A 26,831-nucleotide genomic window follows, 5' to 3' on the forward strand; every position below is an offset into this window, starting at 1 on the left:
GGTTCAGGCAAAGAAGGCCGAGGAGCTTGAATCCCATTTAGCCAACTTGGACAAAGAGCTCGAGGTAGCCATGTCTGAAGCTGTCGTGGCCAATATTAAGGCTCAGGCTAATGTTGTCATGACCCAAACTGATGGGCCACAACGGGCACCCGGTACCTTACTCAACCGAGTACCAACATCTCATTGGCAAATGGGCCAAACGAGCCATCATGGGCTAACCAGAATAAACATAAGAGAATAATCAATATAGGACGACCCAACCTGATATAAAAACTTATACATATGACATACAGGCATATATGGCCAACATGATCATTTAAAACTAAACATAGGCCGACAAGGCCATACAAGTATCCATATACATGACATCTGTCAATAAGCCTTTAAGAGTACATAAGTATCATAAAGGTTGGGACTGAGCCCCGCCATACCAATCAATACATGTCCTAATTATACTGACCAATAAGCAACTCCGGAGAAAATGGAGCGCACCAACATCTTCCGCTGAGCTGATAGCCTACTTGGAGGACTCTCGACCTGTGTATCGGGACCTGCCGGCATGAAACACAGCGCCCCCAAACAAAAGGGACGTCAGTACAAATAATGTACCGGGTATGTAAGGAATGAAAATCAGTAAATAATAGACATGAGAGAAACATGGAGTAAAAGACTCGACATGTATGTCTAAACAACTCTGTGAATCATTTAATATCATAATGTCATGCATATGTGTATAAATGTCATTCCATGCATAGGTATATGCGTTCATAACAGCATCAAGCCTCTGAGGGCATCCCATCATATCATCTCGATCACTGTGGGCAAAATCATCAACTTATACCAGCTGATCAGGTGGTGGTGCGTATATAATGCCGTAACCTTTTTCCATTTCCCATATACATATATACGCGTGTATAACGCCATCTGGTCATGGGTCAATGTACATGTATATGTGAATGCAATGCATGAGAAGTACGTCAATAAAATCTTTCAGAATGTCATAAGACCACTGTGTCATTGAATAATATCATGAAGTAAACTTTTTCAACTTACGTATTTTCTGAGACCCATGAACAGACAATAGAATAATATGACACATGGAGAATCAAGAATATAAATATCTCTAGCATTTCTATGAATAGAGTCATTTATGGAAGTTGTACATTTGCTCGTTTCGTTTGCATCGTATGGATTATGCCAAAAGGAAAGAAGGGATAGCCTTAACATACCTGAGCCGATTCTCTTGAAAATCCCTTTAACACACATAAATTGCGATAACACGTAACGTGGATCGAAGTAAGAAAAAATCCGTATGATATTCTTGAGAAAGATTGCACCGTACTCCCTTAGAATCGCAAATCTCACGTTGTTATTGCAAAATTTATCCTTGCTGAAGCTTTTCTTAAGAAATGAACAATTGATAACGTTGTTGTTACAAACTTTATCCTTGCTGAAGCTTGTTCTCAAGAGATGAGAATTCAATTGTGAATTAGAAGTTTAACCTTTAGGTGGGCTCCACTTGATAAGATGACTAAGACACTTAATTATCTAAAGTTACCACATTTCTTTATGACTTAAGAGTCATATTTCACCCAAGGTTCTAGACTTCCACATTTTTCGCTTGGTCTTTATCCAAAGACTTTAGTTAATCAACCACTAATTAATAATTAACTTATTAATTCTCCCATTAACCAATAATTAACCAATTATTCACATAATTAAGAATTATCTCAAATTATTTAAAATACTACTCACTTTTAACACACCTTATACACCTTACTATCATGGTCATGTGGTACCTTTTATGGTATTAGTCCATAAATACCAGGTATTATTGCTCGGACTGTATTTTAACCCAAAATGTCAAACTTCAACGAAACTCATTTTCTTTGATTCGTTTACCCTCTAACCTTTACGAATTTACTTATCACTTGTTTGAAATAACATAATACTTATAACCTCAAAAGTAATCTGATTCCCGAGCTTAATTTACTCATGGCGTATTTTCATGTACGAAAACATGGGGTGTAACATCATTCCCCCCTTTGGAACATTCGTACTCGAATGTTGACTGGTGCATATATCATTTTCATAGCCTATGTCTTCCGAATACTTTATTACTCTCCTTGCCATCTAGGCAACTGTTCTGTGAATAAATCCAAAGGCCAGGGCATTTCCCCCTTTAGGCCTCTTTCTCACACCACGACTTATGGTCGGAATCCTTCCAGTCTCGGAACTGTTGCTACCTTCTATCATGTAGCCTGTACGACTCTGACCTTGTAAGTGCGCTTATGCGTCTCTTCTTTCCTTTATTTTTGGCCATTACTGAAGTTCTTTGCTCGGTATTTTGTCGAACTTACGAATATTGCTATATCTTATTTCATAGACCCGGTTATCCATCCGTATGACTTTACTGCATCTAAGTAGGTCATACTTTACCATAACTCTTACCTCAATTTCTCGTTACTGAGGTCTACTACCAAATTCCAGGTTACTTTCATTGCTTATCCAGTATGTATAAATCTATGTCCTTTAATGCTTCCACATTACTATTCATCTTAAGAATGACGGCGTAATCTCATCTCATACTTTATAACTTTTATCCATCCATTGTTGATTCACCTCAATATTGATCCATAATCTACCCCTGATAACTTAACCTTTTATGTAACACTGTCGCTAGGGTTCACGTCTCATCGGGGAACATCTGAAATGATTAGACTGATCCACCTGGGGCGATACCATGCTTTCATAACTGTATCTCATAGGATCCCAATGTGATTCACCTTACGTGGGTATTTTAATCCTGTCAATTTCATGAGATCCCTTTATTCTCTTCGTCATATTATTACTCAACCGAAGGCCCAAATGTCATCCTTTATCTATCACAATTACACCTTCATTCTATTACCAGGGCAGCATTACATCTCTTCTAAATGCTATTATTCTTAGACGCTTTTGAGTTCATTCAGGCTATAGTGAGATTTGTATAACTTAGAAAAACCATTTGCTCTTCTTGTTTTCATGGGCTTAATCCTTAGGACTTATCCATTTTCGTTACCTTCTCACTCACCCCTTCTTATCCTTACTCTTGTCTTCTAGAACCTTGTCGCTTCACCATACAATAGCTTGCGACCTACACATATTTATTTATATTAGTTGCAACCTTTCAACTTGCTTGCATCATAGATTTCCTTATGTCATTTTCGAACATCAAGCGAGACATTACATCGTCTCTAACTCTTCTTTACTCTCTTAGTCAGGCTTTTCGATACCTAGACCATAGGCTGAAAGATATGCTACTGACGACGACGCTATCATTCCTGGGTACTGAATACTTGCGCTTCTAGCCTTTTATCTGCAGTATGGACTATTCACCACCTTCTGCATATGAGTATCACGTACGTTGATCACCTTTACCTTACTTACTTAAAATCTCGTATCACATCTTCTATCTCTTTTATGACCTCTCTTCCACATAGGTATAATTGACATTAACAACTTGAAGCTCTATTATAATACTTGCACCTCTGGTGCATATACAATCTGGTGGGGGCTTCATGATGACTTCTTATGAGGCTCGTACTTTTCTAACTGGATTTATCGTAGAGCCGTTATAGAATATGGTTGTTGTGTTATCTCTCTTGTACCTCTGATATTAAGAGTGATTCTGCAATGTTCTCAATCATGATGTCTATAATTTTTTGGGTCCAATAATTAGACTGGTGATTTACTTGGTTGACGTAACTCTTTAGTTTCTTCTTACTTCTAATCACCCTTTATGTAGGCTTAACCTATCTTCCGATCTGCGGCTCCTGGTATTTGTTATTACTTTAGACTTTCATGGGTGTTATGGAATATCCATGATACAATCCTTTAACAATTCAATCCTTTGTCTATGACCGGGGCTCAATTCTTCCTTCTAACTTATACTGGAACCTTCTACGACTGTATGATTGTTAACATATATGCTGCATGGATAATACTCCGAAATCTTAAATGCGTTCATAATGTTACTAGCTCTGGATTATTGATCGAATAATTTCGTTCCATCTCAGCTTTCTTTAAACGTATGTAATTACTCTTTCTGGTCTTTCTGCCCCTTGTTGCATGCATACTTAGCTTATCTCAGTACCCACGACTGCCGTAATTTTTGTGCAACTCATATGGTCTCGAATATTACCTTCGATTTTTTCTCCCCGTTCATTAGCCACGGTAGGTCCCATTTTCTTATGGGGTGCATATAATGTTGTTGTGAGACTGTTGTTATATGACCACTTTCCTCTTTAGGTCACTGTGCTTAGGTTGAAGCCTTCTTCCTTATTTCCTCAGCTAGTTTTTCATTGTAGTACTTAGGGAGACCTTCTGGATCTTGTAATTTTATAAGCTGGTTATATCGTTTACCCGACATAATTTTGATGTTCGTACTCACCTATAATTATCCTTAGTTACTTACTTTCACACCCTTATGCTTGTAGGGTTGTTTCTGAACTAATATTTTGACTGTCTTCCCAGTGGCATTCTCTTTTATTTAAGTAACACTCATATGGTACCTTTTACTACCCAACTCCTATCTGAATATTTTTCAAGGATCACGATGTCATATCTGCGAGACTGAATTCCCAACGTTGGGGTTCACTATGTTTATCTTGAACAATCTGTTGATTTGTCTGTATCCTCCTGTCTGGCCATAAATAGGCCCTCCCTGAATCAACTACTAATTAGTCGTTGGCCCATTCTCATATCAATATTCCGCGTAATCATTCTTGGGTTATTTCCTTTGTCTTAACTTACCTCTCGCACTGGCTCCTTATCTATCAATAACATTTCGGGGAGGAACCCTTACTTCCTCTCCTTGACGTCATGTTTGCATAATGTTCTGGAATCGTAGCATATATGTAGGCTTTGGATAACTACAATCTCATCCCTTTTTCATTTTTTTCGCATTCTTCCTTTACCATTCCATAATTGCTAGAACCACTTAATTTTGGCTTAATGCCACTGTAAGGCCCGTGAAAATTTCTACTCAAAACCCGAAAGCTCGTAGTGCCAAGTTAGGAATATGTGTTAGAAATTTGTAAAATTCTTCGCGGCGACCCTTTGGACTGATCTATGCATTAAAAAGTTAAGGAATAATATTTTCCAGAAAAGTGCGTTTATGCAGTCCATTATGCGGTCGCATAATAGCTATGCGGACCACATTGTCGCCGCAGAGTCAGACAGTTTGATGGTTAATTTTGAGGTCAACTATTTGGCCCATTATGCGATCGCATAACCAATATGTGGGCCGCATAGTCATCGCATAATCCCCTTGGAATTTTGCGAGGGGCAGTTCTGCGGTGCATTATGCGACCGCAGAACAGGTATGCAGACCGCATTCTTGTCGCATACCCGGGCAGTTTGTTCAGGTTTTTGAAGCTACTTTGCAGGTATGTCCATTATGCGATCGCAGATTGTGTCGGGGCTCCTATTTTCTAACTTTTAAAACCCGACCTCATCCCATTAAAAACACCCCATTAGACCCCTTTTATGTTATTTTACTGCAAATAGAGTGAGAGAGGAAGTTCTAGAGAGAGGGAGAGTGATCTTCACCAAGTCCCCCCCCCCCCCAATTCTTGCCTAAACCCTTGAAGAATTTCAAGTACAACTGGTAGGCCTTCACCCCAAGAGGTAAGGACTTGAGCCCTCACCTTTGGTTTCGAAATCCACACTAGAATGAGTAATTAGCTTATGGGTTCATGGGTATAAAAATGGATTCTCTTGCATGCATAAAAGATAATAGGGTATGGGGAGGTTGTGAACTAAAAAGATAGCAACTGGGGTGTAAGATGTTGAAAATCTCTCACAAAAGGGGGTCCTAAAATCACAATGCACACTTAGTGCTTGATAATATGCTCAAATGAGCTGGAATCTTAATCATGTCTCTAATTCTTGGTTCAATTTGTAATTCCCATCAAATATATTGAAGTTGCTAAGAGTCCTTGAATTTTGTAAGAATTGAAGGAAAGTTCTATTGAGGTATGTATGGCTAAAACCCCCTCTTTTTAGAAATTGAGCTCCGTTGGTGTTTGTGTGAATGCGGTAAGATTAAAGTTAGATTGATGTATTGATTGTTAATTTCACACGAATTGGTGTTGCAACTTCATATACGTGAGAGGTGTGTCTCAATATGATCGATGTGCTATTCTTGATAACTTAAAAAGGTGCAAAGAATATTAATCATGTATTGAAATGCCCAGACCTCAAATCAAGATTTAAACTGCAATTGTTGTACCATCTAGGTGAAATCTTATCTATGCTTTCTATTTAAATTTCTCTTGTGTGTACCTATTATCCTAAATTGCAAAGCTAACATTGAAATTGGAATGACGTAGCCTAGTGCCAAGAGTGATGTGATAATTGTGGCCCCAAGTGCCTATGAATTGATAGTTGTGAAATAAAGATTGAAACGAGATGATTAATGAGAAGGGACAATGCCTTGGTAAGGCGGCCTAGCCGATCGGGCCGTGATCGGATGCCATGCCGCACACATGGTGGTATTGTGCCGATATTGAATTCCGGAAAAGGAGAATGAGAATGTGATTGAGGTATATGTCTCAAATGAGGCAACCTAGCCGATCGGGTCGTGATCGGACTCCGCTCAAGATAGCGGTGGTATTGTGAATAATGATGAACGGTATGAAATGACCCAAACTAAAAGCTATGGAAAAATGATGTGGAAGTTATGTGATTCCTTTATTTGATGTGTAGTGATCGTTCAAAGCTGTTGAGTTATACTTGTGATTTCCTTATTCTTGTATGATAGTTCTTTCTAACTAGATGGTGTTTAGTTATACATACTAGTACTATTCCACGGTACTAACGTCCCTTTTGCCGGGGGCGCTACATTTTTGAATGAATGTTGGTGGCTCCATAGCGGACAGTGCCGATTGCGCGTAGCGGAGTGTCCTCCTCTCAAAGTCTTGGTGAGCCCTTTTTTCTTCAAGGGGATTATGTTGTACATCTTTTGTTGTAGACTTCTACTTTTGAGGTATAGCCAGGGCCTTATTGCCGGCGTTGTCATAATTGTCTTTTGTATCCATAGAGGCTCCGTAGACGTTTGTGTGGGTTATGTTCGGATGTCGGATGGGTCAATGTACTATATAGTAATTCTAAACTCTAGTTCTTCTAAACTGTAACTGTATGAAATCTTGAAAACTTAACCCTGGTTTAAGGTTTGTGATATGAAGATGAATTAACAATGTGAATGTTCGATTTTCGCTATTGTCTAACTAAACGAAAGCATGGTTTCCTTAATCGTATTGAGTTGGGTAGAAAGTGTTAAAAAGGCTTGCTCAGTCGGGTTCACTCGATTGAGCGCCGGTCACGCCTCCCGAGGTTGGGGCGTGACAGCCACATCATTCCATATTCCCCCCTTTAGGGGAATACTAAGAGTTGGAGCTACGATGACCTACCTATAGATGTTTTACCTCTTCATCTTTGGCATCCTTTAACATCATTGATGACCCTTACTCGCCTTGCGGTAATCCTTCTGTACCAAGGATAACAAAATTCCTTACTCACAAGGGTGACGCTTAGTATAACTGGCACTTACAGTCCCTTAAGCTGAACTTTGCTCACAGTGCTTGCTTTAGGGAAGCGTCTTCCTGAATGACCATTCTTTGAATTTCTCATGAATCTTCTTCTGTTGTCCATTCTATTATCGCCGGAACAAAATCTGAAATTCTCATGATGCCGACTATTATCAATCACTCAATCCATAATTCATGTTTAGTTTATCTTGTTCACCAATCCATATTGGTTCTATTACTCTGGGGTCTAACCTTTTCTTTTGGTAATCGCGTTAGAGTTGCGAACTTATTTCTCGAAATGAGGACATGACTGTATGGCCTATACTCTTTTGTTGTCCTAAGGCATGTCACCTCTCGTCTCTTCCTTCACTTGACTATAGATTCTGTAATACTGTCATCTTTTGATCTACCGTTGTCATCCATGTATCATATCTTACTCATAATGCTTCATTAACTCTTTTCTTATTTCCCCTAACATTTATGCCTATCACTTTATTCTGAAAACTCGAACAAGACCTTCTTTTGCTTTTAGCTCCCCTTTGCTCCATCCAGTGGCTCTTCGAGTAGCTTAATGTTATCGCTCTACCAGGGACGCGAGCCACACTAAGGTAATATTTATCCCTTCAGGTCTTCCAGTGTCTATCTTTATAGTACTCACATCCAGCTGTACTATTTTAGAGTGCGCCATCTAGGCGTCCCACAAGGAGATCTATTAGCACATTTGCAATATCCTTCGGAAATGTCAACTAACTCAAACAATCAATTCACCATTTTTGGTAACTCTAACCCCAGCCGGATCTTGATATCCCGTCCTTTTCTTAAACTACACCTGTTAGCCCCTAACAGGGTATAACTGAGATGGGTGTGGCCAATTATACATACATCTGTTATTGTTGAGGGTAACTCACAATGCGTATATTTTTCTGCCGGAGTTGAAAATACCGATAATCTTCATTAAGTTGGTGCCTTGTACCCTTCTCATCTTGCTTATCTTCTGAATCTCTCATTGCCTTTAGGGGTGGATAGATATTCTTTGCCTTAAGGCTCCATATCGAGAGGCTTACACGTCTTAGTACACACATGATCTACTGAAGACCGCACAATTTTTTCATCATAAGCATCATGAAAAATCGAGTTCCTCTGACTCAACACTATCCATGTCACATTCAATCTCTTACCAACCGTAGGTATCGTCTCATTATGAATGAAATAGAAGCCAGGAGTTTGAATTCTTATAAGTGAGAAAGAGTGACAGTCCTAAATGTCCTGTAGCCTCCTACTTATAAGTGTGGTGCACGACACACCCATAAACAAGAGTCTACTAGACACATCTTGTAGACTCTTTAGGACATAACTGCTCTGATACCACTTCTGTCACGACCCAAACCGATGGGCCGCAACGGGCACCCGGTACCTTACTCAACTGAGTACCAACATACATATCTTTCTTATCGTACTCTCATTGGCAAATGGGCAAAACGGGCCGTCATGGGATAACCAGAATAAACATAAGGGAATACTCAATATAGGACGACCCAACCTGATATAAAAACTTATACATGTGACATACGGGCCTATAAGGCCAACACGATCATTTGTAAACTAAACATAGGCCGACAAGGCCATACAAGTATCCATATACATGACATCTATCAACAAGACTCTAAGAGTACATAAGTATCATAAAGGTCGGCATTGAGCCCCGCCATACTAATCAATACATGTCCTAATTATACTGACCAAATAAGCAACTCCAGAGCAAATGGAGCGCATCAACATCTTCCCCTGAGCTGATAACATACTTGGAGGACTGTCGACCTGTGTATCGGGACCTGCGGGCATGAAACGCAGCGTCCCCAGGCAAAATGGACGTCAATACAAATAATGTACCGAGTATGTAAGGAATGAAAATCAGTAAATAATAGACATGAGAGAAACATGGAGTAAAAGACTCGACATGTATGTCTAAACAGCTCTGTGAATCATTTAATATCATAATGTCATGCATATGCGTAAAATGTCATTCCATGCATAGGTATATGCGTTCATAACATCATCAAGCCTCTGTGGGCATCCCATCATATCATCTCGGCCACTGTGGGCAAAATCATCAACGTATATCAGCTGATCAGGTGGCAGTGCGTATTAACGCCGTAACCTTTTCCCATATCCCATATACATATAATATACATATGTACGCGCATATAACGCCATCTGGTCATGGGTCAATGTACATGTATATGTGAATGCAATGTATGAGAAGTATGTCAATAAAATCTTTCGGAATGTCATAAGACCACTGTGTCATTGAATAATATCATGAAGTGGACTTTTTTAAGTTACATATTTTCTAAGACCCATGAACAGACGATAGAATAATATGACACATGGGAATCAAGAATATAAATATCTCTAGCGTATTTATGAATAGAGTCATTTATGGAAGTTGTTCATTTGCTCGTTTCGTTTGCATCGTATGGATCATGCCAAAAGAAAAGAAAGGGATAGCCTTAACATACTTAAGCCAATTCTCTTGACAATACCCTTAACACACGTCAATTGCGACAACACGTAACGGTGGATCAAAGTAAGAAAAAATCCGTATGATATTCTTGAGAAAGATTGCATCGTACTCCCTTAGAATCGCAAATCTCACATTACTATTGCAAAATTTATCCTTGCTGAAGCTTTTGCTTAAGAAATGAACTATTGATAACGTTGTTGTTACAAAGTTTATCCTTGCTGAAGCTTGTTCTCAAGAGATGAGAATCCAATTATGAATTAGAAATGTTTATTAACCTTTAGGTGGGATCCACTTGATAAGATGACTAAGACACTTAATTTTCTAAAGTTACCACATTTCTTTATGACTTAAGAGTCATATTTTAACCAAGGTTCCAGACTGCCACGTTTTTGGCTTGGTCTTTATCCAAAGACTTTAGTTAATCAACCACTAATTAATAAGTAACTTGTTAATTCCCCCATTAACTAATAATTAACCAATTATCCACATAATTAAGAATCATCTAAAATTATTTAAAATACTACTTACTTTTAACACACCTTATACACCTTACTATCATGGTCATGTGGTACCTTTTATGGCACTAGTCCATAAATACCGGATATTATAGCTCGGACCGCATTTTATCCCAAAATGTCAAACTTTGATGAAACTCATTTTCTTTGATTTATTACCCTCTAAACTTCACGAATTTACTTATCACTTGTTTGGAATAACATAATACTTATAACCTCAAAAATAATCTTATTCCCGAGCTTATATCAATTTACTCATGGCGTACTTTCATGTACGAAAATATGGGGTGTAAAAATGTGACCCAATACAAGGCCGATGCTGAAGCCACCCTAGCGCAGGCCAAGAGCATGGTGGATCATGCAAAGTGGCAGGCTCGAAGGGAGGCCCTTGAGGGGGCCCGTGGTCAAAGCTTTGATATATCTGCTGAAATCGAGGTTGCTAGGGCAGAGGAAACAAAGGCTCGGAAGCTGGCTTTTCCCGAGGAGGACTCTGAGAGTTTGAGTAGATCTGGTGAAGAGGACCCCGAGGGCGAAGACGCTTCCTCCGACAATTGTAAAGAATTCTTAATCGGGCCATATGGCCCTTGTAAAAAGATTTTGATGGATATATGAAACTTCTTCACTTCATGGCTTTTGAATCTGTTGCCCTTTTTTTTGGTTATCTCTTGTAAGGGTTGAAACGCCTTAACATAAGATTTTGAAGTTGTGTTTGAGGATTCGAGGTTCGGGATGGTGAAGATCGATAATAAGCCTTACCCTCGACCGTTTCCAATCAATGAACCACGTATAATTATTCAAACTTGAATTTATGTAGCCCTTAAGCTCAATAGTCGAGTGAGGACCTACCCGAACTCGAAATAAGGTAGACCTTAGGCTTTCTAGTCGAGTGAGAATGATTTTTCGAACTCGAAGTAAAAATAGCCCTTAGGCCTTTGTCAATTTTGTATTAGGCCGATTTGGCCTTTGTAAAACGATCGTTTGAACATATATATAACGCTTTTCTACCCCTTTTCGGCTTTCAAATTTTCTCCTTTATTTTATCATTCGTGTTCACAAAGGTTGTGATACCTTAGCATGAGATAATGAGGTTGTGTCTGAGGGTTCGAACATAACCTTGCTTTTATTGCCCTTCTGAGTTAAGGCGTTATTGGGGTTCAATGTTACCAAAGCTTTTTTCCGAAAATATCTTAAGTTTAAGATTCTGCCGAGGGTAGCCTTTAGAACCGGTTGTAAAAGAATCTTTTCTTTTTCGAAGGCCTGTTTTGTTACTGAATTTGGAAGTCTCTGAACCGTGTTAATTTGGCCGTAGCCTCTTTAGTTCGGGATTTGCCCTTTGGGCTTACCTATCAATCTAGTAATAGCCAACTCGGATTACCTTAGTGATTCGGCGCCTGAGTGTTTCACACATGTGCCTTCGTGGACTTCCCTCAAAACATACTCGGTATCACCCGGTCCCAGACATATCGCTAGTGGACCGTCGAACATCCTCCTGAGTAAGGTTCCATCTTCGAACATGCTAAATCGGGTTGCCTTCGTACACAAGGCCCTCAATTCCTTTGGATCTGAAGGAAGTATTCCGTTCTTCAAATAATCTATGTACTTGTTTCTCCAATCCCAAGTCAAGCTTGTGGAATTTATCTCGGCACGTCCTTCTTCAACCAGCGACCTCATGAGTTGTACAACAGCCCCCGAATTAAGTTCGTTGTCTTCGACTGACGAGCCTAGGTTTGCGCGGGCATCGGCTTCGCTATTTTGATCTCGAGGCACATGTTGCAAAGTCCATTCTTTGAACTGGCATAGAGTTACTTGTAGCCTGTCCAAGTATCTTTGCATTCACTCTTCCCGAACTTCAAAGGTCCCGTTAACCTGACTCACAATGAGGAGGGAGTCGCATTTGGCTTCGATCACCTCTACTACCAAGCCTTTGGCTAGTTTGAGACCTGCAATCATGGCTTCATATTCGGCTTCATTGTTAGTCGGTGGGTGGTTTCAGCATGATGCCGAGTACGGACCCTTTCACATTCGAAGCACCGTCCGTAAAGAGGATCCAGATCCCCGAAGATGTACCCGAGTTGACTAACAATTCTCTTTCAACCTCAGTTACTAGGGCCGGCGTGAAGTCGGCCACGAAATTTGCCAAGATTTGAGGCTTGATGGTTGTTCGGGGTCGATACTTAATATCGTAGTCGTTGAGTTCCACGACCCATTTGGCCAATCGCCCCGAAAGCTCGGGTTTGTGCAAAATATTTTTAAGGGGATAAGTTGTTACAACACATATGGGATGACATTGAAAATATGGTTTTAATTTCCTAGAGGCGCTTATCAAAGCGAGCGCTAACTTTTCTAAATGAGGATACCTAGTTTCAGCCTCAAATAAGGTCCGGCTAACATAATAGACAGGGAATTGCGTAGCTTGTTGTTCTCGGACTATGACTCCACTTACCGCTATCTCTGAGACTGCCAAGTACAATTAAAGTTGTTCGTCCACTTTCAGGGTATGAAGTAGCGATGGGCTCGATAAATATCGCTTTAGTTCCTCCAAGGCCTGCTGGCAATCTGGGGTCCATGCAAAGTTGCTCTTCTTCTTAAGCAGTGAGAAGAATCAGTGACTCCTATCTGAGGATCTCGAAATAAATCACCCTAGGACGGCTATGTGCCCCGTTAACCTCCGCACGACCTTTACATTATCCACGACCGTTATATCTTCGATTGCTTTGATTTTATCGGGGTTGATCTCAATTTCCCGATTGGACACCATGAAGCCAAGAAACTTGCCTGAGCCAACCCCAAACACGCACTTTTCTAGGTTAAGTGTCATATTGTACTTCCTCAGTATATCGAAAGTCTCCTGCAAATTCTTGAAATGGTCCTCTGCTCGTAGGGTCTTAACTAGCATGTCATCAATATAAACTTCCACAGATTTCCCTATTTGTTGTTCGAACATTCGATTTACTAGGCGTTGATATGTTACCCCATCATTTTTTTTGTCCGAATGGCATTACATTATAAAAGTAGGTGCCATACTTAGTGATAAACAAGGTCTTTTCCTAGTCCTCCGGGTTCATTTATATTTGGTTGTATCCGGAGTAGGCAACGAGAAAACTGAGCTCGTGGACGGCCGTGGCATCGATCATATGATCTATGTTTGGCAAAGGAAAAGAATCCTTGGGGCATGGTTTATTCAGGTCTTTATAATCTACGCACGTTTTAAGTTTGATTCCCTTCTTAGGGACTACTACTACATTCGCTTACCATTCAGGATATTTTACTTCCCGGATGGATCCTATTTTGAGAAGTTTGGTTACCTCATCTTTGATGAAAGCGTGTTTTACCTCGGACTGAGGCCTTCTTTTTTGTTTCACCGGGCGGAACTTCGGGTCCAAGCTTAGTTTATGAGTAGTGATCTCGGGTGGGATCGCTGTCATATCGAGATGGGACCGGGCAAAACAATCCATATTAGCTTTAAGAAATTGAATAAGTTTTTGAGATCGGGAGTTAACCCCGTGCAAAGGTATACCTTTCGATCGGGTAGATGCTCGATCAGTATGATTTGTTCCAGCTCTTCGACCGTTGATTTTATGGTGTCACAATCATCGAGGATTATTAAGGATCGAGGTATCATATAATCATCATCCTCGTAAGTTCCTTTCTCCTCTGGTTGGGTCGAGGCTGGTGGTTGTGGTTGCTATTTGGCCTCATGTTTTCCCTTTGAATTTGATCCCTTTGCTGATGAAAGTGCCGACACCGGTATCACTTCATCGATTGCAAATATCTCCTTGGCAGCAGGTTGTTCCCCGTACACTGTTTTGACTCCCTCCGATGTCGGGAACTTCAGAACTTGGTGAAGGGTCGAGGGTACTGCCCTCATGTTATGGATCCAAGGCCTTCCGAGCAATGCGTTGTACCTCATGTCACCCTAGATCACATGGAACTTTGTTTCTTGGATGGTCCCGACCACGTTTACTGGCAAGATAATTTCACCTTTGGTGGTTTCGCTTGCCATGTTGAAGCCGTTAAACACTCGGGCTTCGAGCACAATTTGATCTTGTAGACTGAGCTGTTCTATGACACTTGCTCGAATAATGCTGGCCGAGCTACCTGGATCAATCAAAGCACATTTAACTTGAATTTTACTCATAAGCACAAATATTACCAGTGCATCTTTATGGGGTTGTTCGATCGCTTCTGCATCCTCATTATTGAAAGACAAGGTCCCCTCCGGTAAGTAGTCCCGAGTTCGTTTTTCCCTTGTGATTGACACCTTTGTGCGTTTAAATACCGGTCCTTGGGGAATATCAACCCCTCCAACGATCATGTGGATCACGTGCTTTGGCTCCTCCTGCTCATTCTGCCTACTTGCATCTCTGTTTTTGAAGTGATTCTTGGCCCGATCGCTCAAGAATTCTCAAGGATGCCCCTCATTGAATAATCGGGCTATTTTCTCCCTTAGCTGCCTGCAATCTTCTGTTTTATGACCATGGGTACCATGATACTTGCATATTTGGTTGGGGTTTCTCTGGGCCGGATCGGTCTGCAGAGGTCGAGGCCATCTAGTATCCTTGATACGTCCGATGACTGATGTATCTACACTGAAGTTATATTCCGACAATCGTGGAGCTTCTTTGGGCCCGACATCACTATCAAAACCACCCTTGCTCACGAGTCCCGATGAACTTTGACCTCGATTATTTCTCCCCTCGTTCCATGCAAAGTTTCGTCCAGACCCGCGGCCTCTACGGTCTCCGTTGTACAGTTGATATCGATCTCTATCCGAGCTTGGCTCTCGATCGATATCCATCTTGATTCTATTCATGGGCCTGTTAGGATAAACAGACCCGGAAGGGGTCCCTAGTTGATCATCCTCGACCCTGATTTTCGACTGATATCGATTATGTACATCGGCCCAAGTGACAGCTGGATACTCGATCAAATTTTTTCCAACTGTTGTGAAGCTATGGAACTCCGAACATTGAGACCTTGAGTGAAAGCTTGAACAGCCCAATCGTCGGTGACCGGTGACAAATCCATTCTCTCCGTTTGGAATTAAGATACGAATTCCCTGAGCATCTCATTTTCTTTCTACCTTACCTTGAAAAGGTCCGACTTTCTTGTTGCAACCTTAATGGCTCCGGCGTGTGCCTTTACAAAAGAATCTGCAAGCATAGCAAACGAATCAATAGAATTGGGCGGTAAATTATGATACCACATGGAACCCTTTGAAAGAGTCTCCCCGAATTTCTTCAGCAATACGGATTCAATTTCATCATCTTCCAAGTCATTTCCTTTTATGGCGCACATATACGAGGTGACATGTTCATTTGGATCAGTCGTTCTGATATACTTTGGAATCTTGGGCATGCGGAACTTCTTGCGGATTGGCTTCGGAGCCGCACTTGGGGGGAAGGGTTTTTGCACAAACTTTTTAGAATCTAGTCCTTTCAATATCGGAGGTGCCCCCGGGATCTAGTCGACCCTGGAGTTATAGGTTTCCACCTTCTTATCATTTTCCTCGATCTTGTTTTCTCTTATCTCGATCCGCTTCGTCAACTCTTCGAGCATTTTAAGGATAGCGGGATTTGTCTTCAATTCCTTCTCATTCAATTTTCTCGAAGTCGATTCGACCCTGTGCACAATTTCTTAGGACGGCTCGTGTTCGACCTTGCTCGGCATGTGGTTCTGATTTTGGAGCTGAGTTATTGCTGCCTGCTGGGCCTGCAACATTTTGAAAATTACCCGCAGGCTAATCTTGCCATCTTCACCGCCATGCGTATTCTGAGTAGTTGATCGGGTACCCCCACGAACGCTGCTTTCGGGATCGACGGCCACATTTCCATTGATGGCTGCATGTGAACTGACATCGATTGGGTCTGCAGTCGGAACTCCATCGAGTCCAGCAGGGGGTGCAACGTTTCCTGATGCAATGTTCTCATTCTCGTCCTGGTGGCTGAGATTATTGTCAATGTGTTAAGGTGTTGACTGAGAGTTTGACATCTTTCAATCCTGTAATCAAATACACTTCAAAGAACAAGCGTAAAATGGTGTGTGTTACAAAAATTTGTACCAGGCAATCACTATTAGCCTTAGCCCCACGGTGGGCTCCAAACTGTTTACCCTTAAAATTGGATAACAATTAAACTTATAAGTGATTTTAAGGATATGTGATTTCACTCGGCACAAACTAAGAAAAATGAGAATTAATATTAGAAATTAACTGTAAAATAAAGCAAACCAATATAATGAGCGGTTATGGCTTTCGAGCTAGATTGCCCTCGAACCAACAAAGTATGCTATAAAAAGTATGAATAGAGCTTGAGAGAAACTGTAATGTAGTACTTTGTTATGCGTGAATATGATTACAAAATGGTTAGAACCCCCTTTATATAGTAGAGAAATTATACTTATGGTACAATTCTAAATACAGAAGGAAATCTCATGATTGGCTAAATGTCCGGCCTTGACTTGATACGTGCCGAGATTTCCGCCACGATCCTTGCCCGATCATGGATATCTCGACTTTCTGTTATTCGACTTTAGCAGTCCCCCTGTGATCTCGTTCGATCTCGACCCCGTTTCGGTCTCGATCACGGCTGGTCTCTTTCTTGATCGATCACCGATTATTGAGCGTAACAACCTATCTCCGTGCCATGGTTCGATACAATGTGAGGCCGAGCTTTGGTCTGCCACCCTGGTTTCGATTATCCATACAAAATTAGGGAAACCCGATTTTGATCGTATACAAGTACTAAATGAAAGAAGTACAAAGTTAGCCATTGATCCTTGTTTCCAAGTCTGCATCCTCTCGGCACCAAAATACCCCTTCCTAGGTAGATGAAGCTCCGTCAAATGCTTGCTCCTCAAGTGTATCCAGTGTTGGGATGAATTATCCACGTATCATGGCAATTGTTGCACACATTCCACTTTGTCAATCTGTCCATAATGCCTATAAATATCACCTGAGCTATCATGGATTCTTTATCGTTAAATGTTGCATGATCTGGATTGATTGTGATCAACAAAACTGCCAGCAAATTAGCATACGTAATATTGTAACCTTGACCAAGAAAGCTGACCATCCAATGATGTTGAGAGTGCCATATTGTACAACTTCTTATTGGTCGCATTTCCAACTCCACAACTGAGAAATTACCTTCCAACAGGTGAGTGCCTCTACACCTTCTCCAAAGTGTGATGAGCAATGTATGTGGACTGGCCTATACGTTGGTTAATCCTAAAGGTAATGAGCATCAAAGATACTAATACCACCCTTTTAGGTTTTGCCAAAGCATAGGTTCCAATCCTCAAATATGTACCTGCAAAACAGTAAACCTTGTTAGCAAAACATACCTTTCTACTCTCCTCCAAATGGATTAGAGTAGGAAGATCAGGATGATCTCCACCTCCTATATTTACATCGTGACCTATACCCATCAACATTATTATCCAAACCATTACAACTCCCTATAGGATCCCCTTCATAGCATCTCCTTTCATCATCATATAGAATTTGGCTCTGCATTCCTCACCCTGATGTATGGCAATTGTAATTTGTCATTATTTAAAGGCAAGAGACACCTAATATTGGTCTCGTATGTCTATCTCACACTCCAACTTACCAAGTGACCATATAAACACTTTATGTTTGGTTTTATTGTATCAAGTAAACACACGTCCCTGGAAGGTATAATGCGTGACATGCATACAGTCGTGCCTACGTGGTTAAGTGAACCAATCGGCATTTAACATGTAGACTACACGTGGTTAAACTTTTCAGCGACAATTAAAACGAAAAAATAAATAAAATTAAAACGATACAAAAGAGGGCAAATTAAACGGGAGTTTTCATTTCAGTAAATTTCTTTTTACTGAAAACCCTAATTCCCAAATCTCCTCAAATCGATCTTCATCAATCTTCAATGGTGGGGGTAATCGTTCAATATCTTCGATAAAACTTAAAAAACTAGAACCTTATCCATTCTTTGCCTTTAATTTTGCTTCGTTCATCTGTCGTTAGTCATTGGTGTGGAAGATAATCTATATCGATCGGAGTGGGCTTGAAGACAAATAACAGAAGAGATTTTATTAAGAGGTATTAACATTTCTACTGTTTGTTATCTCTTTTTCCTGCGTTTGTAAATGGAATTTTTTTTTATTTTTGGGAAAAGTTTTACTCTGTTACTGTACTCTGTTAAAGGGAAAATGTTTTGGCTTTTCCGTCTATTAAAGGGTAGGGAATCATGACCTTTATTTCTTGTCTTTTTTAGAGTTTGTTCACAAGGGTGGCTCTATTATTGTTGTTTTTCACCACGGGGGTAGGGTTATTGAAAGACAAAATGTTGGAGAGTTGGAAATGGTTGTTTTACGGTAGATAAAGACCATTTCTCTCTGACCGAGATAAAATATTACACTAAGGATATTGGGTATGATAAAGTTGAAGGCTTTTATGACAAAGACCCTACCAATATTCAATTTGTTGCATTAAAAACTGGCAGCCAACTATATAATATTGTTAAAGACTTGCGTACTGGGTCCATTATTGACGTGTATGTGAAACATGTCATGGTGGAAGAAGGGGTCCCTGCTGGCAGTGTTGTAGGTCCACTGGTTGATGATATGGACCAAGAAACAATTAATATAGAAGGTAAGGTTAATTCTAGGGCAACACAGATTGAGGGTGCTATAAATACGACCTTAAATGAGGCAGATGGGGTTGAGGGGGAGGTAGAACGACCTCTTAATGATGAACATAGTAGTGATAATGAAGACTTTGAAGAAGATAACTTAGAGAATATTTATGATGAAGATGGCAGTGAAATTGAAGAAGAATTGAGGGCTTTTAGAGAGACCGCTAGAAAAGAAAAGATAAGTGTAAGAAAAACAAAAAAACGGAGAAAAGCCAATGTCATTCAAGAAGTGGAGCTTGGGGAAGCTGGGGTAGATAAGGGATTTGAGGATCTAGGGCTTAACAAGAAAGACAGATTTGTTGGAAAGTTGGGTGGTGATGAAGACTTTATTTACTCATCAGATGATGCTAGTGAAGACAGCAGTGAAGATTTAGATGTTCTTGCACAACCAGGTGTTGATTTACCTTCAAGAAGAAAAAGCAAAAAGCTGAGGTATGATGATTCTGCCAAGTATGCTTTATTTGAATAGGTATGATATTTGAAAATGTGCAATGCTTTAGACAAGCAGTAGCTGACTATGCTATTCAGGAGAATATTCAATTAACTCTAAGACCCAATGAACCACATAGAGTAAGGGTAAAATGTAAAGGAAAGTTATGTAATTAAGAGCTGTATGGTAGTGTTAATAAGGATTATTTCACTGTGAAAAAATACTATACAGCCCATAAATGTAATACAAAGAACAAGAACAAGTTATGCTCAGCTAAATATATTGCTAAGAAGTTCAAGGACAGAATAATCTCTTAACCTGATATTAGAGTGTATAAGTTGCAAGAAACAATTAGAAAAGAGTTGGGGTTGAAGGTGGGAAGATCAGTGTGTTATAGGGCAAAGATGAGTGTTGTAAGTTCATGGTTGACTGGTCTGTTGAGTTTTCAAGTCTGCTGGACTATGCTGATATGATTAAGAGTACAATCCCGGGACTTCTTGTTGGGTCAGAATTTATAATGAGACACAACCTGAGAAACATTTGTTCAAGTATTTTTATGTCTGTTTTGATGCATTGAAAAAGGGATAGTTAGAAGGTTGTATGAGGATCATAGGATTGGATGGTTGTTTCTTGAAGGGGGCCTGCAAAGGTGAACTGTTACTTGCTATTGGAAAGAATGAGAATCAGCAAATGTACCCAATAGCATGGGCAGTTATTGACCAAGAAACTAAACATTCTTGGAGTTGGTTCTTAAGTCATCTCATTCAAGATTTGGAGCTTGGTCTAGGAGATGGATTAACAATAATGTCTGACATGCAAAAGGTACTATACTAAACATGCTTTCTGTTGCTTATTTCATTTCTGTTTCTTAAACATGCTTTCTGTTGATTATTTCATTTTGTTTCCTTTTTTATGTCTATAAGGGCCTTATTCTAGCTGTTCAAGAATTACTTCCTAATGCTGAAAGGAGGACGTGTGCAAGGAATATTTGGGCAAACTGGAAAAAAAATATGGAGAGGTGAAGCAAGAAGAAAACCTTCTGGAGATGTGGTAAGGCCAGTTTTGAGGTAAAATTGAAAGAAGAATTTGAACACTTAAATAAACTTGGGCATAACATTTCCGAATCCCTACTTAGTTATAATAAAAGAGTATTGGTGCAGGGCTTATTTTAGTGAAAATATTACGTGTGATATTGTTGAAAATAACATGTGAAGACATTTTACTCTTGGATTGTGGGTCCTAGGCATAAATCAGTAATTAGTATGCTTGAAGATATTAGACATAAGATAATGAATAGACATAGGGATATGATCAAATTTGCTGAAACTTGGATCAGTGACAATTCACCCATGGAAAGATTAGCTTTAGAAGAAAATAAAGAAGTAGGTAGGAGATTAAAAGTGATGTGTAATGCTGACACTAGCTTTAAAATTGAGGAAGGGGAATATAGGTTCATTGTTGACATGGTTAGGAAAACATGTAGTTGCAGACTGTGGCAATTGAGGGGTATCCCTTGTGCCCATGTAGTTTGTGCATTATCTCATATTGTGGAAGATCCAGAGGATTATGTTGAGCATTGGTATAGAAAAGATACATACTTGAATGCTTATAAGCACTTCATTCAACCAATCCCAATATAAAGATGTGGCCTGAATCAAATAATCCACCAGTCGAGCCACCTGAAGTTAAACCAATACCAGGTAGACCCAAGAGATGTAGGAGAAATGACAAAGATGAACCAAGAAAAAAGAAATGGGGAAAAACATCAAAGAAAGGAGCCAATGACATGTTCTAACTGCCACCAAATTGGCCACAACAAAAAAGGGTGCAAATCAGGGGTATGTCCTTTTTTTATTTCATTGATCTACTTACTTGTTGACCTTTGTCTTCTAACCTTTATTTTGTTACTTATAGCCTCAAGAAAGACCAAGAACAACAACTGAAGCAACACCAAATAGTCAACCTGCTACTCAACAATCTAGTACAACTAGTGTTCCTTCTTCTTTGTGTCAAGATACTACAAGAGTTAGAAATAATACTTCTACTAGGAGAGGTAGAGGGAGAGGACTAGGAATAGGAGTTGGCAGAGGAAAGGGAAGGGGAACTGGTATAGGAAGGGGCACTGGCTTAGGAAGGGGAATGGGGGCTAGTTTTGATTCAACAAGTACAACAGCCAGTGCACTTGCTAGATTTGCTACTGCTGCTTCTCTTCATGCTGCTACTAAATCTATTTCTGCTGCTGTTGGAAAAAAGGAACAAGAGTACTGGGATTTGGCATTTATACAGACACACAGTCTGGAAGACAAGTTTTTAATGTAAGCTCTTTCACATTTCTATATGATAGCTATTTCATAAGTTATTAATAGATTGCCTAATAGATATCACTTAAATTTACAGCCTGGAGCACTAAGTGCAAGAGTCATCTCTAGTGGGAGACAATTAAAGAATGCATCATTTACCAATATTGATCTTGAATTTTAGCCACCTGAATTGAAATGGAAGGGAAAAGCTGCTATAAGTGGAAACCAACTTCAACAACAAAAAGAGATGCAAATGAAGAAGAAAAGGGCTCAGTAGAGAAGATTTCACTTATGTAGTTTGTTCAAGTGTTTTGTCTAATTTGGTTTTCATGAACCTAAAACTGCAGTTTTAGTTATTTGCTATTAAATTAATTTTTCAAATGTAATCTTGACATTTTATTTTGTGACTATTGCGTTGGTTTGAGCAATAAAATTTACAGTTTATTCTACAGATTGTATTTGCTTGGTAGAGTTTATTGTACAGTTTGTATTTGTGTCTTGTAGTTGCGGTTGGGGAGAACATTAGTCATGTCAAAATGTTGCTGAAATATTTGTCAAAAAGTGGTTCAACTTGTATCAGCTAAGTGTCTTACATTACAACATTCAAAAGAGCTACTGGTTTATATAACTGCCAATACACAAAATAGCTCCTTCAACCAACTAAATTTCAACACACACAGCAAATATTACATAAGAAACTCTCTAACAATCCAAACGAGTATCACAATGACCGGCAACATTCTGTACTTTTTCCTCATCTTCTCCTTTTCTTCCTCGTGTTTTTTATCCTCTTCAAAATCCCCAAATTACAATCCTAGCTTGTTCAGAAAATTCATCATCAAACCACTAAAATACTTCCACCCCTCATGTAAAACAGTAAGAAAGGTCCATAAAAATGAAGTCTTGGCCAAACAATTTTAAAAAAACAAAATAGGCACAAAAATAAATTTAAAAGTTACTTACTCGACCATATTGGCATCCAAGATACCTACGACCTAGGTTATTTTGTGAACACAAAATCATCAGTTCTTCCCTTTTACCATAATGACAATACAAAGTGCCTTCCATTTTTGATAATGCTTCGTAATAGAGAAAGTAGGAAGATAGAAGTAGAAAAATGTCGAGGAAGAACGGTGAATAATGGGGATTTAGGTTTAGGAATTTGAGAATTGGGATAAACATAAAATGAATTCATTAAGGGTATAATAGTAATTTTGCAGTTTTTTAGCCGTTACAACCAAGAAAAATTTAACCTGAGGTGCTGCCCAGTGTTTGTATCTAACTCGAGTTTCCATGTCAGACACGTGTGTTTATTTGACACAATAAAATCAAACATAAAGTATCTATATGATCGCCTGGTAAGTTGGAGTGTGAGATAGACATATGGAGCCAACTTTGATCTCTTTATGTATTTTGCCTTATTTTAAATCTTCCTCCCTTTAATATCCAGTTCCTCAAAAGAAAGAACCTGGACAATAGCATTGTTGTCCAATGTAACATTAACAAGATAGCCGGCTAGTTGATTTCCTTCCCTTAGCACATGTGCTATCTCGACCACACAACTAACTTCTAGCTCATTAATCTCCTCAACTAATGCAACAATATGCCAATGTGGTTCCCACACATCTTCTAACACTCTTTTTCATCAACAAAGAGTTAGTTTCAATCACACAAGAGGTAAACTGAGAATGAACAATGTACCTTAGCGCTTCTAGGATGGCTTTAGCTTCTGCTATGTTGTTTGTAGCATAAAAAATCTCCTTAGCTATGTTTTTTGTAGCATCAAAAATCTCCTCTACTTGTGCATATGTTAGATCACCAAATCCCATCTCTAATGCAAAAGGCATAAGAAGCCCTTAAAGTAGCATCTCTACATGCACCATCATTATTTCATTTTAACCACCCAACAGGAGGCCATTGCCTTAAGACCCGTGTATACTTCAACCTTGGAATGTGATATTCTAATTTATCATCCAAGTCTGGTCAGTTGGCTATAATCCCTGAGAATGCAATCCTTCTGAACTTGATCAACATGTATAGGTCATTGGACGCTTGAAAAATCAACCTATTAATAGAAACTCTCTTCCCATGCATTCCGGAATTCCTTCTCTTCCACAAATTCCACACAATCAAGGATGGGATGACTTGGTAGGCTATCCTCAAGCTTGTATTGCCTGGCCTCTCCACCTCTCATTTATCACTTGGACAAGTTGTTTACCTTCAATGTTGATCCATGCCGGTGCACAAAGTACCTCCATAGGAACATGGCCACTGGAAATCTCAAAATCACATGACATATAATTTCTTCTCTAGGGTTTCTACAACACCAATATCTTGATGGTATTGAGTACCCCATTCTTCTTAAGGATTCATCAAGTAGTAGTTTTACTTTCCATAACCTCCACATAAAAACGGCATCTTAAATGGTAACCTCTTTCTCCTGTCTTCTCCTCCTAATATATTGCCAAGCAGTCTTCAATGAAAAGTTGGCCCTTGGACTCCAATTGCCACCATGGATTATCCTTCATGTCATGACAGCTTGGTGGTGCAATATTCTCCAATATATCCTCAACTAGCTCATCAGGTAGAATGTCCCTCAACATGTCTACATCCCAGCCCCTATTTTCCACTACATCACTAACATGTGTGATAGTTTCATCATACTAATGGTTTGGTCCTGAAACATGGTAAAGTAGTCCAAGACCATCAAATTATCATATCAAAAGAATGCATTGTCCTTTTTTAATTGCCACCATATTTGATATTCAAGAGTGTCCCTCATTTCAATCATCTTTCTCCACACATGTGAGCCATCTTTCCAAGGCACTAGGACCTCATTGATCTTCTTGCAATATTTATTCCTCATAAACGTAGTTCACAAGGTGTCTTTTGTTCTAAAGTTCCACCAAAGCTTAGCAAACAAAGCCTTAGACATATCATGAAGGGATTTAAAACCAAGACCCCTTCATATTTATAGATTGTATCCCATGAAGCCCAATGTCTTTCCCTTCCATTTCCTGAATTTCTCCAATAGAATCTAACAAAAATCCTGTGCAATTAAGCAATCACATAGGGAGGTAGATTGACAGCCGATAAGAAATGGATTGAAATGCTTTCAAGCAGATGTGCAATCAATATTGCCCTTCCACCAATAGATAGTAGCTTGTCCTTCCATGATTGAAGCCTTTCCTGCACTTTGAAGATAATGTCCTTAAAGAAATTCTTATGCCTTCTACTATAAAACATAGGGCATCCAAGGTAGGTAAAAGGGAAGGGATGCCTCAGAAAGTTGGTAATCAGGTGCACTGTATTAGCTTCATCAGGAGGTGCATTTTCATGCATATAGAATGATGATTTCTCCTTGTTGATCTTCTGCCTAGAAGTTGCCTCACACTCCTCCAACACATTCATGATTAATTGTATAGCCCCATAGTGTGATGAGCTAAAGATGATTGTATTTTCAGCATATGAGAAGTAGTTGATGTTGTGACCCCATTTGGGCATTCTAAATTCAATAAATTTTGGATTATAAAACAAAGTATCCAAAGCTCTTCCAAGGACCTCAGTTGCTAGTATGAACAATATAGGAGATAAGGAAACCATGGTTTGACTCCCATTGTAGACTTAAAGAATCCATTAGCATGACCATTCAAAAGTACTGAATACCAGTTGTTGGAGACCAACCTATATACCATATCTATGAAGACTTCTCGAAACCCCATTTGCCGCAACACATTTGTCAAGAATATCTATGAAACTCTTTCATATACTTTAGCCATGTCTAGCTTGATCACCATATTTGATGGCTTGCCCCTCATTCTAATATATGCGAGAATTTCCTATGTTGAAAAGATATTTTCCACAATGCTCCTTCCTTCGAGAGATTAGGGTAGGCAGTAAGTCCAATAGTCTCTTATGTAGTACCCTAGAGATGTTGTTTGAGAAATTGCTTAAACTTATTGGTCTCATGTCTAAAAAGGTTGCCACATTCTTCTTCTTAGGAAACAACACTAAATTTGTGTGTGTTATGAATTTAGGACACCCAAAACCACAAAAGAAAACCTTGAACATGCTAATTATATCATCACATATAACACCCCAGAATACATGATAGAATTGGCCAGTGAACCCATCTGGACCACTAGCACTATCACCGTTCAAGTCACTTTATCTCTTCCATAGTAGGTTCTTCTCATAGTCTTGTATTCTGCTCTTCAGTGACCATTCTAGGGATATGATGCACAATATCAAAATTTTTAGGCACCCTTTCTTCAGTGAATTGAGCTTTGAAGAACTCCACTGCCTCATTTGCCACGCCATCTTGATTGTCAATCCAATTGCCATTGTTATCAAGAATTCTTGACACTTGTAACCTATTTCTCTTCCCCCTAACATGAGCATGAAAAGGTTTGGTATTTCTATGTCCTTCTTGGAACCATTTCATACCAACCTTTTGTCTCCAAAACTCCTCCTCCAAGTGCAAGTATCTAGTAAGATCAACTTGTAACTTGTGAGGTTTAACTCTATTATGTGCAGTGGGGCTGAGTCTAAACTCTACTTCATGTACCTTAATGACATATTCTAATGAAGTAGTTTGCTTGAATATGTCTCCAAATATTTCTATACTCCATGTTGCAAGTGCTTTCTTCACATTCTTTAACTTGTGTGGAAATATGATGAAAGGATTCCCCATGATATCAATGTGCCAACGTTCCTTTATCATATCCAGAAATGTCTCATGTTTTACCCAAAAATTAAGAAAGTTGAATGATTTCTTAATTTGGACAATATTGACATTGCAAGACAACAA

At 39.4% G+C, this 26,831-nt stretch overlaps 2 protein-coding genes and 1 long non-coding RNA gene across 8 annotated transcripts; 1 reads left to right on the forward strand and 2 right to left on the reverse strand.

Annotated features, from left to right (window-relative positions):
- Positions 1-18,479: 18,479 nt before the first annotated feature.
- On the forward strand, positions 18,480-22,470 carry LOC109240922. Of its 6 annotated transcripts, none has more exons than XM_019407610.1 (6): positions 18,480-18,696; positions 20,358-20,543; positions 20,645-20,771; positions 21,422-21,559; positions 21,636-22,036; positions 22,119-22,470. In XM_019407610.1, the coding sequence occupies exons 3-6, from the start codon at positions 20,679-20,681 to the stop codon at positions 22,129-22,131; spliced, it is 645 nt and encodes a 214-aa protein (XP_019263155.1). In that variant the 5' UTR covers positions 18,480-18,696; positions 20,358-20,543; positions 20,645-20,678; the 3' UTR covers positions 22,132-22,470. The 6 variants fall into 6 exon arrangements, with proteins under 6 accessions (XP_019263155.1, XP_019263156.1, XP_019263158.1 ...); XM_019407609.1 differs by lacking the exon at positions 18,480-18,696 and adding an exon at positions 19,240-19,723; XM_019407608.1 differs by lacking the exon at positions 18,480-18,696 and having other exon boundaries at positions 19,240-20,543.
- LOC109240923 lies at positions 22,125-23,162 on the reverse strand. Its single transcript, XR_002070168.1, has 2 exons — positions 22,985-23,162; positions 22,125-22,835 (listed from the first exon to the last, which is right to left on the reverse strand). It is a non-coding gene; the product is annotated as an uncharacterized LOC109240923 (long non-coding RNA).
- A 1,916-nt stretch (positions 23,163-25,078) lies between these two features.
- LOC109240916 lies at positions 25,079-25,624 on the reverse strand. Its single transcript, XM_019407599.1, has one exon. It carries the CDS (start codon positions 25,622-25,624, stop codon positions 25,079-25,081), a length of 546 nt encoding a protein of 181 aa, XP_019263144.1.
- Positions 25,625-26,831: the final 1,207 nt, after the last annotated feature.

The sequence above is a fragment of the Nicotiana attenuata genome, unplaced genomic scaffold, assembly GCF_001879085.1.
Source record: "Nicotiana attenuata strain UT unplaced genomic scaffold, NIATTr2, whole genome shotgun sequence".
In the NCBI taxonomy this organism is placed as follows: Eukaryota; Viridiplantae; Streptophyta; class Magnoliopsida; order Solanales; family Solanaceae; genus Nicotiana; species Nicotiana attenuata.